Source organism: Spermophilus citellus, assembly GCF_964194105.1.
Source record: "Spermophilus citellus genome assembly, chromosome: 5".
NCBI lineage: Eukaryota > Metazoa > Chordata > Mammalia > Rodentia > Sciuridae > Spermophilus > Spermophilus citellus.
In genome coordinates, this window is record NC_138186.1 from 157,639,784 (window position 1) to 157,657,599 (window position 17,816).

The 17,816-nt window shown below is 39.5% G+C and overlaps 1 protein-coding gene and 1 pseudogene across 9 annotated transcripts in view; both read right to left on the reverse strand.

The window, feature by feature from the left end:
* Positions 1–14,744, reverse strand: part of KATNA1 (katanin catalytic subunit A1) — a 42,614-nt gene extending 27,870 nt beyond the window's left edge. The window contains exons 1-4 of one of the 8 annotated variants that reach the window (XM_081294800.1): positions 14,466–14,599; positions 9,919–9,962; positions 6,943–6,989; positions 1,997–2,171 (exon numbers count right to left, since the gene is read on the reverse strand). In XM_081294800.1, the coding sequence (XP_081150926.1) occupies positions 1,997–2,158 (162 nt within the window). In that variant the 5' untranslated portion in view covers positions 2,159–2,171; positions 6,943–6,989; positions 9,919–9,962; positions 14,466–14,599. Of the gene's footprint in view, positions 1–1,996; positions 2,172–6,942; positions 6,990–9,918; positions 9,963–14,465 lie in introns of all 8 variants that reach the window. The other 7 variants (XM_081294803.1, XM_081294799.1, XM_081294804.1 and 4 more) reach the window with 7 other exon arrangements.
* LOC308650054 (heterogeneous nuclear ribonucleoprotein F-like) lies at positions 3,717–6,604 on the reverse strand (annotated as a pseudogene). Its single transcript has 2 exons — positions 5,032–6,604; positions 3,717–4,700 (listed from the first exon to the last, which is right to left on the reverse strand). The product of its transcript is annotated as a heterogeneous nuclear ribonucleoprotein F-like (transcript).
* Positions 14,745–17,816: the final 3,072 nt, after the last annotated feature.

Genomic DNA, 17,816 nt, shown 5'->3' on the forward strand with positions numbered 1-17,816 from the left:
TTTTAAAATCATGAACAAAATCCACTAATTCCATAGCTCTACAATGGATTCAATATGAATTAGAAAGTAATAATTTTTAATTATTAAAATTCATATCAATATGCAATCAAAAACAGTGTCTCAATTTACATACAACCAAAGTATTTTTTTTTAGTTGCATATAGACACAGAATCTTTATTTAATTTTATGTGGTGCTGAGGATCCAACCTAATGCCTCACACATGTTAGGCAAGCGCTCTACCACTGAGCTAGCTATAAGCCCAGCCCCCAAACAAAGGTATTTTTAAAAGGCAGTCTTGACTCAGTTTAAAAGCTATAAATGGTAATGACTGCACATTATTAATGTATTAATTATTATTGAACTATACATCTTAAATGGTTTAGTTGGTCAATTTTAAAATGAAAAAAAAAAAAACAAAAAAAACCACTATATATTTGTTGGGGGCGGTATAGGTACTGAAATGAAGGTTAGATAAAGCACCCTTGGGTTCAATCCCCAAACCCCAAACCAAACCAAACCAAACAAACAAACAAACAAAAAAACTTCAATGATTTAACTGTAAGTGTCTTTACACGAATCTTAGCTTTTCAAGAATATGTCTCTGGCCTAACAACAAAAAGCCTAAAGAGTCTTTCAGTAACAAACTTAAGATTCTTTTTTTTGTTGTTGTTGTTATCAGCGATTGAACCCAGGGGTGCTAAACCACTGAGCCACATCCCCAGCCATTTTTTTTTTTTTTGAGACAGGGTCTTATTAAGCTTATTAGGATCTCGCTATATTGCTGAGGTTGGCCTTGAATTTGCAATCCTCTCGCCTCAGTCTCTCAAGTTGCTAGGATTATAGGTGTGCACCACCTGCACAAACTGAAGACTATTTATGAAATAAAAACATTTTCCCCTTTTGGTAAGTAATGTAAAGGATATGGAACAGCAGGATGAGGAAGAAGTTCAAAGGATAGAATACTTTCCCTAAGAAATCAAAGACAAATATGGCATAATATTTAAAAAGAAGTTAGAGAATAATATTCCACCGAGAAAATCAGCTCAAAAAGACCACTAGTTTTTGAAGCATTACTCCTTTTGTGACAGGTGAACCTTGCTACAAATATCATCCTCAACTGAACTTATAAGTTCTATAAATTTCTGTTGGTGCTTAGTAGTTAAAGTTCCTCAAATGGTTGCCTGGGGTTGTAGCTCAATGGTAGAGCACTTACCTAGCATGTGTGAGGCAATGGGTTTGATTCTTAGCACCGCATATAAATAAATAAAATAAAGGTACATCAATAACTAAAATAAATTTTTTAAAAAAGTTCCTCAAGGGCTGGGGATGTGGCTCAAGCGGCAGCGCGCTCCTCTGGCATGCATGCAGCCCGGGTTCGATCCTCAGCACCACATACAAACAAAGATGTTGTGTCCGCCAAATACTAAAAAATAAATATTAAAATTCTCTCTCCCCCCCCCTCTCTCTCACTGTCTCTCACTCTCTCTTTAAAAAAAAAAAAAAAGTTCCTCAAATGAGATATAAATATGATCTGCTTTATAAAAGTTCTATAGGGAATATGGTACCTAAAGGAGATTCAAGCATCAACTGCAGTTTCAACAATAGCTTAATAAAGTCAACTCTAATTTAAGTAAAAATATAATCTAAAAAATTACTTTTTAAAAATCAAAACAATTACTTTCTAAAACTTCTAAACTAAAGTGTATTATATTACAACAATCAGAATAATTAGAGCTCATAATAATTTGAAAGTAAAAGAGGATTATTACTAATATAATAAAAATTTTCAAGTAATATTACATAAAAATATTATATATAAACCATACACTCCTACAGTGCTGGGGATCAAACCCAGGGCATTGCATGTGCTAGGCAAGTGCTCTACATAAACCATATATACTTAATATGTAACTTTATATAGCACTGATGATTAGATCTGATTTTTCCCTTCTATGTACACAGTCATTAAAACATACAACAGTCATGATCCTCACCTGTTGCCATTTCTGCTGAAGGTATGTGTCTTTGACTGAGTATAGATACTTGTTCATTTGGTCAAGAACTCCCTGATAATAAACCATTGCAGAGTCGTAGTTTCCCAGCAATGCATATTCACGAGCCAGTTTTACATTCTCACTAATCATAAGAAGACTCATGCTCAATTGTAAGCTATAAAAAAGAAAAAAAAAATTTCATTATACATGTCTCTTAAAAATAAATACCACAAAGAGTTTTTAAAATTATAGTTTCTGGAGTTTATTCAAGAAGCTTACACGTATGGTACTTTTTCATTCTTATACATTTGCTCATACATTTTTATTCTTTAAAAAAACATTAGTTCTGACATCCAAACCCTACACTCTACCTATGTGCCACAGCCCAGTTGAGACGGACATTCTCTCAGTTGTCTACTTCCCAATTCCTCTGTTCAAAATAAATGTCTCCTTTTCCAAAGTCCCCTGGAACTTCACAGGGACTTTCACCTCAAAGCATTTGTCTATAGTTACTCTATATGTCTTATCTCTACTAAACTGAGTTCATGATTTTTTTTTTCTCAATACTGGGGATTGAACCCAGAGACACTCTACCTCTGAGCTTTTTATTTAAAAAGCTTTTTACTTAATTTTGAGAAAGGGACTCACTAAGTTGCCCAGGCTGGCCTAGAATTTGCAATCATCCTGTATTAGCCTCCCAGAGTCACTAGGATTACAGGCATGTGCCACCATGCCCAGCCTAAACTAAATTCTTTTTTTTTCATTGTGAAAAAGTCTTTATTTTAAGAAAAAAAATTTAGTTATCAAAAAATTTAACAAGTTTCACTTAGCAAAATACTGTTGCAGTCTGGCTGGGCACAAATAACCCAGCTGCCACGAGGCACTTGTAGGTTCAAACAGGAACTACTTTATTGCCCAAACTCTCATCGGCACTCCACTCCATGAGAGCCCCTCAGTGGGGCTCCTGGAGAACTCAAAAGTAGCGAGTGAGGCAGCAGGAGCCGCCCTATTGCAGGGTCCATATACAACTGAATACACAGCCTGTTTCAATCCAGCATCATCCAGTCACAGCAATTATCCACAGCTTAACTTAATTATCATCATCTTAATGGCTCCCTGGTGTCACCTCTCAACCATTCCTTCAGGCGCCATCCCGACTGGGCTGTGGCTCTGAACAAAATACATCCAAAGGAAATCACAATACAAAGAAAGCTTTAAGTCAAGGCCTCACCAATTCCTACAGTATTAGTATTGTGTCTCAGTTCTCAAAACTAACTTTAAAAAGCTTAATCTTAACCTAAAAATTTTAAATGAAGAAGAAAAAAAAATAGGGGCTGGGGATGTGGCTCAAGAGGTAGCGTGCTTGCCTGCCATGCGTGCGGCCCGGGTTCCATCCTCAGCACCACATACAAAGATGCTGTGTCTGCAAAAAACTAAAAATAAATATTAAAATTCTCTCTCTCTCTATCTCTCTCTCTTTAAAAAAAAAAAAAAAGAAGAAGAAGAAAAAAATAGAACAAACATGAGAAATGTTTCTCTTTGAATTAGGGATCTAGCACCTTTGAGTTCTCCAAAAAAGTAAACTTCCCAATGTGTTCACTGTGGTGTTGTGTAAAAGATCCACATTTTAACATACTTAAAACTACTTTAACTCATTTAACATCACTCTGAAGTATACTACCAAAATGTTAATCAAGGAAAGCGGAAGAAAATAGTTTTTAGTTTACTCAATATCACATGCCAGAAGAAAAGTTTGCATGAGAAAACACTGAAGAGGTAATTTTTTAATCCAGATTTCACAAACTCATGGTGCTAAATGGGTCCCACAGCTTTCTCTAGTTATAAACTGCTTTTCACTGCTTGTTGGCTGCCTGTGAAAATTTGGTTGAAATAACTCAAATGTTACTACAAAACTAGTCATATCCACCCATGCTGTTCTGACCGCTATAGCCGGCCCCATAACAGCCACTCACTGACTGGCTCTCCAGGCCACTATAAGTTGCCTGGACAGCTGACTCACCCATGCTCTGCATCACCTGGCTGCTATAAGCCCCATTGCTGGCCCCTGTTGTTGAATTCAGGAAGAGTTCTATGTATCTGTGCTGCATGTTGGGCCCGTCTTTTGACATAGCTGCCACAGCTTCTTCATGAGTGGCAAACTCAACATCTGCTTCGCCTGTCATTCTACCATCAGGGCCAATCTCAATATGGACTCTCACAGGGTTGAGTGGAGAGAAGTTGTAAATGTCCTTCTCTGTTGCTTTGTAGGGCCGCCCCCTCATCTGGACACAGTGGCCAGTGGTGCTCTGCACTGTGAATTCACCATCTCCATATAGTCATACATTCCTGAGAGACAGTAACTGAGGTCTCTCCCAAACAGGTAGCCATCACTCAGACCGCTATACTCCTCATAGCCCCCATGGCCTGCACTGTAGGCACCAGACCTCATCCTCTCCAGGCCCGCCTGCTTCATGATGCCAATGTACCTCCGGGCTGTGCCTGGCCAGTCACAGGGCCCCCTGCAGCTGCACAGATATGAACTTCAGAGGCGGATCAGAATATGACCTAACTTCCTCCTGACTGCTCTTAAACACTTCAATATACCTATGCCCTATTCTCTCCTTGTGCTTCCCTAGAGCCTTTTCAGCTAATTCCTGTGAGGCAAACTGCACAAAGGCCTCCCCTGTAATCTTGCCCTCGGGGTCTGTTGAGAGCCACAGTTTAGTCGGAATGAATGACGCCAGGCATTTTGCTAGAGGGAATGGTTGAAAGGTGACCCTGCCCTGGGATTAGGACAGATGGGGGGGGGGGCGGGGGGAATAGGGTGGCTCCGGGATTAGGGCGGATCCTGCTGCCAGGTGCTCCTTCCCATTGAGTTCTCCCGGGGTTCCGGGAGAATTGGTGCACGGAGCCCGGTGGAGGCAGTGTGTTCCCAGGAAGTGTGTGTAGAGTGCCAGTGAGAGTTTGGGAATAAAGGGTGTTGTTTGAACCTACAAGGCTGTGTGGCAGCTTGGTTATTTTGTGCCCAGCCAGACTGCGGCAGGGGTCCACAGGCAATGTGATCCCGTTTGGCACAATTTCCAACCCTGAGAAGAACTTAACGATTTCTTCCTTTGTGCATCCAAACGGGAGTCCCCGAAGCCGCGGTCACTGGCAGTGTAGGCTCTGTTTGGACCACTGTGCTTCAACACCCAATCCATCTGCGTTCTGTGTGACTTGAACACCTTGATGTACCGGTGTCCCATGCTTTCCCTGTCTTTTTTCAGGGCCATTTTTACATCATCTTCTGATTCAAGTTCAACAAAAGCCTCACCACTCTGCCTGCCTTCTCTAGTAAATGAAATGGACACCTGCAACTCCATCGTGAAACGTGCAGTCGGAGAGAAATTTCTGCATGTCCTCAATTGAGCAGGACCAGGGCAGGCCACGGAATTTGACCACAAAACCTTCACCTCCTTCAGGGCCCAGCATCATGAACACTTGACAAGGCAGATGTCAGACAAGCTTGGGCACAGGTTTCTGTGGCTCAAGGAAAGATGGATGCCTTTAGTGGGAGACACTTAAAGTAGGTAACAAATTGTCCACTGAGGAAGGTAGGGTTGATTTCTACTTTCATCAAACAAGCCCTGCTCGCAGCCAGAGAACCTCAAATTCCACCAACGCTTAGAAATGTAGAAGGCTCTGGGGAAAGTCCAGGTGCATCTTTTTTGTTCTTAACCACGCCGCCAGGACTAGGCCATTGGGTCCGAAGTACAGGAGTAAACTAAATTCTTTGAAAGCAGGATATACACATGAAAGGTGTGAGACTATATCCTCAGTGCATGACACATGATCTTATTAAACATCTGGAGATGTAGAGATTGCAAGTTTAATGCCAGTCTCAGCAACTTAGTGAGAACTTCCACAACTTAGCAAGACCCTGTCTCAAAAAATAAATAAATAAAAAGGATCAGGATGTAGCTTGGTGGTAAAGTGCTCCTGGATTCAATACCCAGTATCAAATAAATAAATAAACAAACATCTGCAGAACCAATGTTGAATGTTACATCCAGTTTTGGAGGCAGTATCAAGTTACAGAAAGTCTATGAGTTTTGAAGTTAGAAAAACTTTTTTTTTTTTTTTTGGTTAGAATTATAATTCTGCCACCTTGGTCTAGACCTTTACTTTTTTTTCTAAGCCTCAGTTTTCAAATCAAGGATAATAGCTAGGCATGGTGACACATGCCTGTAATCCTAGCTACTCTGGAGACTGAGGCAGGAGGATCACAAGTTCAAGGCTGCACTCAGCAATTTAGTGAGATTTAAGCAACTTGGTAAGACCCTGTCTCAAATTTAAAAACAGTAATAGAAAAGGAAGCTGGGCACAGTGGTGCACACCTGTAATTCCAAATTCCAAATCTGAATTTGATCACACAGCCTCAGCAACTTAGTGAGGTCCTAAGCAACGTAGAGAGATCCTGTCCCAAAATAAAACAAAAAAACTGGGGATGTGGCTCAGTGGTTAAGTGCCCATCCCTGGTACCAAAAACAAAAAACGCAGGGGAAAGGGGCTGGGGAGATAGCTCAGTGATGAAGTACCCCTGGGTTCAATCACCAGCACAAAAAAACTGATAAATAAAAAAAAAAAAGAAAAAAAGAAAAAAAAAGGGATAGTAACTACTTCTACTTTGCAAAGAGTCAATCTTTAATAAAGGCTAAATGCATCCTTCTGAAAACTTTCTACATATTAGATTAATCTTTGCACTTAGAATATAGATATATGGACATAGATACTATAAAGCATTAGAGTAGGCACTTATAAAAGTTGGCTTTGTTAATGTTTTGACTACACAGGAAAGAGAAGTTCAAGGTTAGAAGGATCTATGTGCTTTTTAGAGGACAACAGTTTGAATTATGATTGAAGCTATCAAAATAAAAAAAGCAAATCTGAGACATTTAGGAACTTACTGTGTGCATAAGTTGTTTAAAATGAATGAAGTTTCAAGCCTGGGAAACTAAAAAGGTGAAAAAAAGATCATGAAAGATCAGAAGAGAGCTTAGAGGAGAGAACTACAAAAGAAACAAAATTATTTTTTACTCCTTTTGTACATCAGTAGGATATCCAAATAGATGTATCTTATAGATTAAAGAAGATAACTTCTAAGTGGGGACTATTCTACCCAGCTTAATTTATTCTAGCCAGAGGCACTTTCTTCTTTTATTTGTTCTTTTTTTTTTTTTTTTAGTTAGGCATGACAGTAGAATGTATTTTGATATATCATATACATATATGGAGTATAACTTTTCATCCTTGTAGTTGTACACAATGTGGAGTTACAATGGTAGTGTATTCATATATAAACATAAGAAAGTTATGTCTGATTTATTCTACTGTCTTTCCCATTCCTATCCCCTTCTCTTCCTCCCCTCTCCCTCCAATTCAATGAACTTCCACTCCTCCCCATTCTCTGCCTATTGTAAATCAGCATCTACATATCAGAGAGAAAATTCGGCCTTTAGATTTTTGGAACTGGCTTATTTCACATAGCATGATAGTCTCCAGTTCCATCCATTCACTGCCAAATGCCATGATTTCATTCTTCTTTATGGCTGAGTAATATTCCATTGTATGTTTATTTAGAGGTGTTTTCTAAAACTATGCTGATGCTTATTTTTATTTTTCATTTTTTATTTTTATTTTTTGTAGTATTGGGGATTGAACTCAGAGCACCGGCGTTTTACCACTAAGCAACATCACTAGCCCTAAACTATGCTTCTTGACTACCACTCCCCTACCCACCCCACCTATGGTTAAGATCAAGTGATACAATAAAGTTTAAATCTGATACAGAAGACCAAATTTCTTATGGTCTACAAATATACATTCTTTACTCCTGGATGAAGACTTATATATTTAATAAACCTTAAAACCAGCAATTTCACTCTTGTAAATATTCCAGAGAAAGATTCACACAGATCCCTAAAGACTGTTAATAACAAACTGTTTGAGAAATCAAGGAGTTGGAGCCCGCCTAGATAGATTTCCTGCTAGGGAAATGTTGTGGCTACCGACTATGGATTATCAGAGAGCAGATGGAAGCAACAACAGTTATACATAGTAACATAGATAGATCATCAAAATATAGGGTTGGGTTGGGTTAAAAAAAAAAAAAAAAAGAACAATGCCTAAACCTCAATACCATTTTGTTAATTTAAAAACAATGCTTACTGTATAAGCATTTATTTTTAAAGGATACATACATAAGCAAGAAAAAATGTGTGTGTGTGTGTGTGTGTGTGTGTGTGTGTGTGTGTAAACAAACATTTGTCTATGGAGGTTGGTAAAGGAAATTTGAATGCAGAAACTGCATGAAGAATAAGGCAAAACAACACACACACACACCAACAACAAAAACCTTTCATCCATCTTAGATGTAGTGGGCTTCCAACATGACTCTATAATCTCTTGCTTCGTGGTATCTATGCCCTTTTTATTTTTATTTTTTTGAAAGAGAGAGAAATTTTTTGTTTTAAAGAAAGAGTGAGAGAGAGGGAGAGAGAGAGAGAATTTTAATATTTATTTTTTAGTATTTGGCGGACACAACATCTTTGTCTGTATGTGGTGCTGAGGATCGAACCCGGGCCACACGCATGCCAGGCGAGCGCGCTACCGCTTGAGCCACATCCCCAGCCCGAGAGAGAATTTTTTTAATATTTATGTTTTAGTTTTCGGCGGACACAACATCTTTGTATGTGGTGCTGAGGATCGAACACAGGCCGCACGAATGCCAGGCAAGCGCGCTACTGCTTGAGCCACATCCCCAGCCTTCTAAGCCCTTTTTAAATTATCTCCTCTTAAATGTGTGCTTTAACAAATATGCAAAAATGATAGAATTTCACTTTTGAGTATAGACAGTGACTTCCAGCTTGCTCACTGACTCTTGGTGGCCCACTCAAAGGGAAACCAGCTATCATACAGTGAGCTGCCCAGTACAGAGGCTCACATGACAAAAAACTACAGGAGGCTCCAGGCCAACAATTAGCAAGGAACTGAGACCCTCAGTCCAAAAGCCCACAGGGAGATGAAAACTGACAATAATGTGAGTGAGCTTGAATCTTCACCTTCAGTTGTCTTGTGATGACTATAGCCCTGGTTGACATTTTGATTAAAGCTTTGTGAAAGACCCTGAATCAGAAGCACCTACTAAGCCATGCCCAGATTCCTGACCCAAAGAAACTTTGGGATAATAAATGCCTATTGTTTTAAGCTACTAAGATATGGAGTAATGTGTTATGAAGCAATACACTGTGAACTGAGGTTTATGAGTAATTCCTGGGCATCTGAGGTCCAAAAGAAAAGGAAAAAAAAATTCAAATATCTAAAGAGTGACTCCCTGAAGTCATGACCACTGATATAATGTTCCATCTTAATAAAAGCTCCATGGCTAGGAACCATGGAGGGCTCTCTTTTGTTTACTGATTCATCCCCAGCACCCAGAACCAGGCTCAGCATATAGCAGATCTCAATAAACCTTTGAGTGAGTGAATGAATGCATAAATACTACTAGAACTTCATTTAACTACCAAGATCTTTTTACTTCACTCTAGTTCCTGACTCTCAACACTCTTCACATTTCTTGATCTTAAACTCATCCCTACCAAACTGGGATTACAGCTTGATTACTGTATGATTATTTTTGCCCTGAAGGCATTCTTGTCATAGTGACACTAGTTAAGGCTATGATACTAGAAAAGTATAACTGAGGTCAGCTGCTGGAAATACTACAGTGGATCTGAGAGACGGACTTGGATTATCAGGTTTCTTATATTACACCCTTTATCCCTTCCTCTATTCCTTAATAGACTCCTCCAGATCTTTCTAACTTTTCTCTCAGTTAAAAAAAAAAAAAAATCTACATAGAAGCCAGGTGCAGTGATACATACCTATAATCCCAGCTGAGGCGGAGGATTGCATAGCAAGACCCTGTCTGAAAATAAAAATAAAAAGGGCTGGATGGGGCTGGGGATGTGGCTCAAGCGGTAGCGCGCTCGCCTGGCATGCGTGCGGCCCGGGTTCGATCCTCAGCACCACATATAAACAAAGATGTTGTGCCCGCCGAAAACTAAAAAAAAAATAAAGATTAAAAAATTCTCTCTCTCTCTCTCTCTCTCTCTCTCTCTCTCTCTCTCTCTCTCTCACTCTCTCTTTAAAAAAAAAAAAAAAGGGCTGGATGGACTGCATGGTGATGCACACATCTCATCCTAGTGGCTTGGGAGGTTGAGACAGGAGGATCGCAAGTGCAAAGCTAGCTTCAGAAATGGAGAGGAGCTAAGCAATTCAGTGAGAGCCTGTCTCTAAATAAAATACAAAACAGGACTGGGGATGTGGCTCAGTAGTTGAGTGCCCTTGAGTTCAATCCCTAGTACCAAAAAAAGGGGGAGGGGGGCTGGATGTAGCTCAGTGATAGAGCACCCCAAGATTCAATCCCCAAAGACCTCCGCCCCAACCCCTACAGATCTACATTAACTGGGTATGATAGTGCAAGCCTATAATCCCAGTTACTGAGGAGGCTGAAGTAGAAGGATGAATAGTTAGGGGTCAGCCAGGGCAATTTAGGGAGATCCTATCTCAAAATAAATAAATAAGGGCAGGGGGATGTAGCTCACTGATACATAGCTGGAGGCACAGGTTCAATCTGTGACACCACCAAAACAAAACAAAACCTACATTAAATTATTATGTATGTCTAGGTGGTCCTTTTTTTGTTTTGTTGTTTTTGAAGGCATGGCTCAATGGCCCCAGACTCTTAAGTTACTCCACACCTTCTTCAAAGTTTCTGTGTTTTGAATTTCCCTTTCTAGTCAGATAAAATTCTTTAGGAGCCAAAGAACTGACATTTTCTTACAAACAGAAATAAAGTCAATCCAAGGCTACATTAATAAATGACCTGAAAAATGCTTCGCTATCAAAGAAGCAATGTGTTCACAGATAATGATATCAAATCACCCTTAGTTCACTTAATGTTAGACCCAAAAGAAAAAAAAAATCTGTCCCATTCCTTTAGTAACTCAAGCCTAAAACACCTCCTCAAATGAATGTCAACACTGTAAATTTATGAGAATCTCCAACTTTCCTTATCATTGTCCTTATCAGGGCTAAAAGTACACTGCAGAAGGACAGAAGCTGGATCTAACTAGCACAGTATCTGGCAGTATTGGAAAGAATGAATTTATTTTTTTTAAAAAAGCTGACAGACAAAATGTTAATTATTATGAAATGTAAACACTACCTATTGGCTCAACATTAAATAGAATACTTATACAAATGAGATTGTCTCAAATTCAGAGTTGGCATTATGTAGATTATTAGAAAAATAACCATAGGCTGTGCAGCTTTATCTAACAATAAGCATTTTCTTTATATTATTCTAACAGAATACTTCAGTATTTATAATTTAATTAATGACTAAATTCACTTATTTAAACTGAGCAAAATACAACATGGTATTTTAATTCAAGTAACAGTCTATTTATTTATTTATTTATTTATTTATTTATGTCCTGGAGATTTAACCCAGGGGGGCTCACTACCATTGGGCTACACCCCAGTCCTCTTTTGAGACAGAGTCTTTCTGAATTAGCATCCCAAGAAGCTGGGATGACAGGCATATGCCATGGCACCCAGCCAATTTTTTTTTTTTTTTTTTTGGTGGCGCTAGGGATTGAACCATGGGTCTTGCAAGGCAAGCACTTTAACCAACTGAGCTATATCCCCAGCACCTGAATTTTTTAAATTAAATAGTAAAATCTCAACTTTACATCAACATTTCTAGCAAACTTAATATCTGATGGAGTGTAGTATCCACAAAGAAACAAAAATTATTTTTTATTTTCTTTCTCTCTAGGATTTGGAAAAAAAGCAAAGAGACTAAAAGAGAACAGGTAACAGAACCAAATATTTGAATTCGAAGATTCCTATTCTCTCCCTGAACAACAAGTACAGGGCCCTCCTTATTCCACATTTAGAAAAGACATCTAGCCCTTTTAATTTCTTAAGGACTCTTACACTGGATTCCACTGATACTGCAGTTTTCACAGTAATGTGCATAGGTCATTTGTTCAAGAAATATTTAAGGAACACCAACTGAGCTGAAAAGAATTTCTTTAAAGACAAAAGTAGACTGAATTGCAAGGAATTACCCTGAAGGCAAAAATAGGACAGAATTTAGTTCTTGAAATTTAGTTAAAAAATATCGCCTTATTTATTCTAGGTTCCCCCCACCCTTTCCCCTGGCTTAACAACATGAAACAACCATAAAATACTATTAAAGTACACACTAAAAAAAATCATCAGGGCTGCAGGTATAGTTCAATGGTAGAGTGCTTGCCTATAGCATGAGCAAGACTGTGGGTTCAATACTCAGTACCACAAAAAAAACAAAACAAAATTCCAGCATCAATGCTAGAAGCCTAAAAATGTTTATAAAAATATTTATCTGCACCAGGCTCGGTGGCACACTGCAATCCCAGCAGCTCAGGAGGCTGAGGCAGGAGGATCTCAACTTCAAAGCCAGCCTCAGCAAAAGGGAGGCCCTAAGCAACTCAGTGAGACCCTGTCTCTAATAAAATATAAAAAAGGGCTGGGTATGTGGTTCAGTGGATAAGTGCCCCTGGGTTCAATTCCTGGTACAAAAAAAAAAAAAAAAAAAAAAAAAATCTGCATGCAAAATTTATTTCCTAAAACAAAAACAGATCGTAAAACCAACCATGCATCTTCCTGTAGGCATTTTGTTAACCAATGTATATGGCTACAAGTGTGAGCAAACTGACAAATAATTTTCAGAATGTTCATCTCTGGGACATGAAAACAACCATATGCTAATTTATAGTCAGTCATGGATGATTATGAATAAGCAAAATACATGAATGACCCATGAACAATTAAAGTATGGCACACATTCTTCTTACTTTTGTAATCATCTTATAATAAACACTCAAGCACAAGAAAGTTATCACCATGAAAAAGAAGCAACAAAAAGAAATTGCTAAAAAAAAAAAAAAAAGTCTCCTATGTATGTATTTGGTAAGCTTTCAGTTTGCCCTGAATAAAACAGTGTGTTACAAAGGAAAGGAAATTTTAAAACCATACCCACACCCTATAAATAAACACCATAAGCAAAATCTATTTAGCATGTTATCAACACTGACCATACTGATTTGATACACTATCTTTTTTGAGCAGCCAAGCAGTTAAAAAAAAAAAATCCTACAAACCTTTGTTGTAAACAAATTTAACAATGTTAATAGTGTATGTAAAATCTACAAGAAAGACTCTCTAATCATTATTTTAGAATTGTGGTATTACTGTCAAAAAAAAAAATACAGAATCTCTAGTAGACTATACAGCATGTCTAGTACTGAATCTATAAAATGTGAGATTCTTGAGTAATGTGTGCTACAAAGGAGCTTTATATAGCTTTTTGCAGTATAGGAATGTCGAAAGTTGATTGGCACTGCCTTTTTTTTTTTTAGGTGTGATGCAAACCATAACTTGTTAATGTTAATACAAGAAAGAGTTTTGCTCTTAATTCTTGTTATAAAAACTCACTATTTTAAAAATCTTAGGAAAGAAAAATAGCACTGTATAATAAGGCCTGTATAAGCATTACAAGACTATTTCTTGTAATGAAATATATGCAAAGGTGTCCTTCATAGTGAATTTGTGACTATGAAAAACCGTATTGCACACATTCTTACAAATCAAGTATGTTTTCAGCAGTAGCTAAATGTCAATTTCATAGAGGAAGGCATAAAACAGTATTTTCAAAAGAAAAGGGAGCATCATTGGGCTGCTGGAGTCAGTAACTAATATAAAAGCGGCACTTTGCAGTTAAAAGAGGAAACAACATGATTAAATGAGATCTTGAGGCACTTACCCATCCATGTTTATTTTTAATTTGTTACCATATAATGTACTGTATGAAACAAATGCTTTGAGGGTCAAATTTTCTAAGCGGTTCCGACTACCTAAACAAAAAGGGCCAAAAGCCTCCTAGAGGATGCTGGGCTCCAGAATCAACTAAATAAGAAATTACAACTTTGACAATATCACACCAACATCACAAACTGTAAGAAAGGAAGCTGAATCCCAAGGTCAAAGCTTTCGGGATTTTTTTTCAGAATGAGGGTTCCGAAGCTGGCGGTGTGGACAAATTCACTAGTCCGAAAAAGAAAGAAACGAACTTAAAGTACGTTCGCTGGTCCGGTGACTTCTCTAACTACAGGGTCGATTCAAGGCTCGACGGCAGCCCTCCCCAGGAGTCCCACGGTGGACAGGATTCCTCGAGCAGGGGGACTGTCAGCTTAGCCACAGGTGTCAGAGGTAACAGCAAGAATCCAAGACCGTCACCGGGAGGCTCAGGGCGGTAAGCGCGGCGTCGGAGTCCCTCACCTACGGGTTCAGGGGGGTCGGGTGTCCCTAGAATACTCACCTACCGAGGCCGAGGCGCCGTGGGAAGCCGTCCACCGCGGGCGGAAGGCAAGTGCCGAGCAGAGCTCCGGGTGGCGAGGAAGAAGGGCCAGCGCAGCCCCCACCGCCCGCTCTCGCTCCCGGCCCGGCACCGCCAGGTTCAACCGTCACCACCCACCGGTGCCACTTTTCGCCGAGAGTTTGAAGGCAAACCATCCAGGGCCACTTCCGGTGCGGAGGGCAGCCTCAGCGACTCGGCGCACGCGGGGCGACGCCCCGGGAGCGAGGACGCCGGGAGGCGTGCGCGCGTCGGGCGGTACCGGTGGGGGCGTGGCTGGGCGCTGGGGCGCGCCTGCGCAGTCACGCACTGGCGCCTCGCGGCGGGTACCGCAGAAAGTAGGCATGGTAAAGACCTGAACTAGTTTATCTCAGCTACCTCGGTGTCGTTTTCGAAATCTTGCTCACTTTTCTTCCCATTTGACTTTCAGATTACTCGGGGGTTAGGAAGTCAAAGTGACTGTCTTACAAGTGACTGTCAAGGGTCAAGAGGTTCGTTTATGACAAATCCTGTTTTAGAACCTGGTAGTCAGAATGGGTCGGCTGGGGCCAGTGTCACGACATAATAGAAATAAAATTGGAGGAGTAAAGAAAGAAACTCGGGCATGCTGCTCATGGAATTTTATTTTCTTGATTTTTGGTGGGGGGTGCATTTTAAACTAACCAAACAACAAATAAAATGTTTCACAATTCACAGATAAGTAAGGGACAGTGCTATTGGCTGCTTCCTCCAAGTCTCATCTCCATCCTTTACCTCCTCCTGGAGTGGAAATAGAGGCACTGAAAAAGACGCGTTTTTCCTTAGGAGTCCATGGTAATTGATTTTTTAATAGTGACACATCCCAGACGGTTAAAATAGGCTCACATAAAAGCAAGTCAGGGGAAATACATACATATTCAGTCTACAAATACTTACTGAGCATCTACTGAATGCCAGTGTTTGGCACTGAGAATACATGGGCAATGAAACAGAATGAATCATAGGGCTTTAAGTCTTGAAAACTACTCACCTAAACCGGTTGCGGGCATGCACGCCTGTAAACCCAGAAACTGGGTGAGCTAGGAAGATCGCAAATTCAAGGCCAGCCTGGGCAACTTAGACTCTGTCTCCAAAAGACGAGGAAGGGGATTATTCCTCAGTGGTAGGAGCGCCCATGTCTTTTTGGATTCAAAAATCAGTCTGAGGGACTGGAGTTGTAGCTCAGTGGTAGAGCTCTTGCCTAGCATGTGTGGGACACTGGGTTCGATTCTAAGCACCACATACAAATAAATAAATAAAGGGCCATCGACAACTAAAAAGAAATTTTTTTTTTTAAAGAGAGAGTGAGAGGGGAGAGAGAGAGAGAGAGAGAGAGAGAGCGTTTTTAATATTTATTTATTTATTTTTTTAGTTCTCGGTGGACACAACATCTTTGTTGGTATGTGGTGCTGAGGATCGAACCCGGGCCGCACGCATGCCAGGCGAGCGCGCCACCGCTTGAGCCACATCCCCAGCCCTAAAAAGAAAATTAAAAATAAATAATTTTGGGGGGGGACTCGGTGAGGCAGCAAATATACTAAATTTGAAACGATACAGAGATAAGCATGGCCCCTGTGCAAGGATAACTCCAAATTCCATAAAAAAAAAAACAAAAACAAACAAAAAGGTAATTACCCTGATAGGTAAATTAATCTTTTCTATGAATACAAAGTTATGATAATTTATAAAGCCAATTTACAATTCAAATATTTGTCAAAGGCCAGCCACAGTGGAGCATGCCTATAATCCAGTGGCTCAGGAGGCTGAGGCAGGAGGATCTCAAATTCAAATCCAGCCTCAGCAAAAGCAAGGCCATAAGCAACTTAATGAGGCCCTGTTTCTAAATAAAACACAAAATAGGGCTGGGGCTGGGGCTCAGTGGTCAAATACTGGAGTTCAATATCTGGTTCCCTTCCCCCTCCAAAAAAATACAAATTTATCAAAGGGCATAAAATGAATACATATGGTGGTATTCCATTTATAGGAAATTCTAGAACATGACAAGCATGGAAGCACATGCCTGTAATTTCAGTGATTCCAGAGGATGAGACAGGAAGATCACACGTTCTAAGCCAACTTCAGCAGTTTAGCAAGACCCTGTTTCAAAACAACAACAACAACAACAAAGGCATGGGGGGGTGTGTGTTCTATAATAAGGGTGGAGTAGCATGGTGATCAATGATGATTAATGTATTCATGTTCTTGGGGACTGCAAAGAAGCAGAAATGTTTTGAGGTGAAGTATAAAGAAAAGCTTCAGTAGTAGAGGTGGTTACATGGGTGCATACATCTGTTAAAACTCTTTCAACAGTACACATAAAATGGATGCATTTTATTGTGTGTAAATTAAACCTCAACGAGAATCTGAAACACGCCCCAGTCCTTGCTTTCTACTCTGTATGTTTATAGCTGGTTGAATGCAGGCACTGGCACTCTTGGCAATGAAAAAAAGAAACGGAGACAAACTGCAAAGCTTCTGCCTGGATGTGACGCACAATTCTGTCCACACTTCATTGACCAGAACAAGTCATGGGGTCAACTTGACTGCAAAGGAATGGGATTGTACCACTCTACAACGTGCTCTGGAAAAGCAGAACATTGTGTGTCATCTTCATGACTACACTAATCATTTCTTTTATGGTATGGCTTGAGGAACTACCAACCTTTAAAGTGATTGTGTCCAAACTGGGACTAAGAAAATTTGATATTGTATTTTTCTGGTGAATGGTCAGTTTCATTGGGTAAATTTTAGGATACCTGAAGAGAAGTTATGGAAAAAGATATAGTAAGGTAGGTGCCCCCTGGAGAATTTAAATTTTGTTCATTGGGCAAAATAGAACCATTAAAGGTTTTCAAATGAAGGTGTAAATTATATGACAAATCCCAGGAGTAGTTTGGTGGCTTAGACTAGGAAGATATGGAGAGGAAAGAGAGTACATTGGGAGACTACTGCAAGAGTAGGCCAAGAAATAAAATGGGAGATTATTCTAGTCTGGAAACACCTGATTCTACCCTGGAATTACAGATAGGAATGACCATAAAGACCACCCGTCAACATTATATAATTGTTTATTATCTTTCTTGTTCCACCAAATAAACTTAAGTCAGGTACTTTTCCATTTGACTATAGAGAAATGTCTGGCATATTGTGTGCAATAATTAGATATCTTTAAAGTAAGTAGTATGAAATCATTTAAAAGTTAGAGACATTCTTTGTACTTCACCAATATAAAAGGGGTTTTAAGTCCAGTTTAACTTTGCTCATACTATGGATGAATCCAGGACTTTTCCTCTTACT